Genomic DNA, 2,137 nt, shown 5'->3' on the forward strand with positions numbered 1-2,137 from the left:
AAAATAAAAATAAAAATTCTATCTTTTAAGGGAAAATAGTCCTATTAGAAAAATTGTCCATATTGACATACCCTTTCTCAAATACGGAGTTTTTTCTGTTTAGAAGTGTTGTTTGAACTTGAAAGGAAATATAATTAATAGAAGCAGCTGTTTTCTTAACAAAAGAAAAGTTTTAAGCCAAAATATATGAACTCGGTTAAACTCATAAATGGAAGGTATATATGACATAGTGAGTTAAGAGGTTATACCTTTTGCAATGCTTTATCTTACAATTAAAAGATAAGAGGTCAAGGATTCTGGATCTATATTTGTTCATACCTTTTGCAATGCGGATCAGTATATTATTCGTATTCAAGAGTAGTGAAATTCACTTTTTCATTTCCCCTTGGCCTTGTCCATGTTTCAAATTACTTCCCTTTTAACCACTGTCATCGGCCGGTAATAAATCAAGCTCTGCCCCCTTTCGCATTTGCTTCTGTTTCTTCTTCGCCTTTCCTCTCAGCCCCCTCCGTACTCTCTTCAACCCAAGGCTCCTCGCCAAAAATATCAGCTGCTACTTGATCGAAGGTCCTTGAACGATCTAGTTCATTATCATCCTGTGAAAAATGAAACACAGAGAAGTTAATTGCACATATATTTACACATATCTTAGCTCCTTTCAATCATACGAAAAGTATACGTACGTACGTACCCCTATTGCAACATCCAGAGCTGGATAATTATACTCCATACAGTGAGGAATATATCTAATGGACGCTCTTTCAAAGCCTGCTACATCACAAGTGTTGTAGATGTAGTTAGCTGTTCTCATGCAATCACATTCCACGGCAGCGTAATAATATCTGAGAGAAAGAGATAGATTTTACTTGTATAAATATATACAGATGTGGAAAAGAATTTCAATCACCTCAGCCTCCTTTTCTCTTCAGCATGTAATTTATCCTCGTGGATGTGATCACTGTTATCATTTTCATCATCAGTTACTCCAACAAAATGCTCAACTTCATCTTCTTCTTCCATTTGCCGGACTCCACACTCGGATGGATAGATGGTCACACGCAGAATTTTCCCATCTTTGGGAAGAAATGAACTCAGTATCGCATACAAATCAGCTGCCTATATAATAACCAAACCAAAAACTAACTGCCAATATCATCCATAAAACTAATTCATTTCTAGAAAAAAAAAATTGCAATATAATCAAGAGAATTAGTAGGGTTTTTTTTTTTTTGGCGTACCTTCACTTGCGTCAAATCCATATCAAGAAGAGCAAGCCTGCTCGTTTTCTTAATACTTTCGGGTATAATATTCTTGGGCTGCTCCACAAACAAAACAAAAATAAGTTCAGATAAATTTAGTATAAAACATGAATCAGAATTTAACAAACAGAAATATTTGACGCTGAATTAACACAGCAAAGCCAGGTAGAAAATTTACCTCCTGTTCACTCCCTTCACAGTCCTCATGAAAATACTTTCTGTGAACTTCTTCATAACATTCATGACAACTCATACTAGTCACCTCACCAAAGTCCCTCACTCGGACTTCATCACAACTACTACTCTCATCCCTGTCATTATAATCATCCTCCGACCTCCACTTTCTCGCCACGTCACAGGTTTCCTCCTGTTCCCTTCCACTGTCACTCCCTGGACCTTTCTCTCCCTTCTCCTCTTCTTCTTCTTCATCATTCTTTTCGTAATGACGGAGAGAATAGTTAGAAGTTTTGAGCTTCTTTTTTGGCCTGCTTGTTTCGTAGTAGGGACCCAAGGAAAACTCAAACTCCATGTTGGGGTTTGAATGGAGATTGAATCTTCTGCTTAGATTTCTTCCTCGAAACACTCAGGAACTCAGGATCCGAGTGTACGGAGCGTCTGATAATCTTTTTGTTCTTCGGCTTGTTTTTGGAGCCCATTTTTGCTTTGCGTTCAACGGTTTTGAAACTGAGTAAAGACAGCGAGCTTGTAATTAAAAGCTGGAGTTAAAGCGTTAGTTGTTATAGATCACAATCTATGTTTGGATACAGTAGTTAATGTGACCAGCACCGGTTTCGCTATTTCCGGGAACAGATTGATGCTCTCCTCTGAGCTGGGCCTAGTAATTTATACAAAGAACAATTCTGAATAACCTGGTTAAA

General features: G+C 37.5%; 1 protein-coding gene across 1 annotated transcript; it reads right to left on the bottom strand.

Moving 5' to 3' along the window:
- Nucleotides 1–434: 434 nt before the first annotated feature.
- On the bottom strand, nt 435–1,932 carry LOC116129939 (pre-rRNA-processing protein ESF1-like). The gene is made up of 5 exons (XM_031415692.1): nt 1,438–1,932; nt 1,239–1,316; nt 908–1,116; nt 692–768; nt 435–596 (listed from the first exon to the last, which is right to left on the bottom strand). The coding sequence occupies exons 1-4, from the start codon at nt 1,786–1,788 to the stop codon at nt 762–764; spliced, it is 645 nt and encodes a 214-aa protein (XP_031271552.1). The 5' UTR covers nt 1,789–1,932; the 3' UTR covers nt 435–596; nt 692–761.
- Nucleotides 1,933–2,137: the final 205 nt, after the last annotated feature.

Source organism: Pistacia vera, unplaced genomic scaffold, assembly GCF_008641045.1.
Source record: "Pistacia vera cultivar Batoury unplaced genomic scaffold, PisVer_v2 Contig214, whole genome shotgun sequence".
Taxonomy (NCBI): Eukaryota; Viridiplantae; Streptophyta; class Magnoliopsida; order Sapindales; family Anacardiaceae; genus Pistacia; species Pistacia vera.

Excerpts from the sequence above, each read along its gene's own strand:
- LOC116129939 (XM_031415692.1), bottom strand. The coding sequence starts at position 1,788 with ATGGAGTTTGAGTTTTCCTTGGGTCCCTACTACGAAACAAGCAGGCCA. Across the intron at positions 1,317-1,437 it reads GTGAAGGGAGTGAACAGGAG|CCCAAGAATATTATACCCGA; the intron begins GTAAATTTTCTA and ends TTTGTGGAGCAG. Across the intron at positions 1,117-1,238 it reads TGGATTTGACGCAAGTGAAG|GCAGCTGATTTGTATGCGAT; the intron begins GTACGCCAAAAA and ends GTTATTATATAG.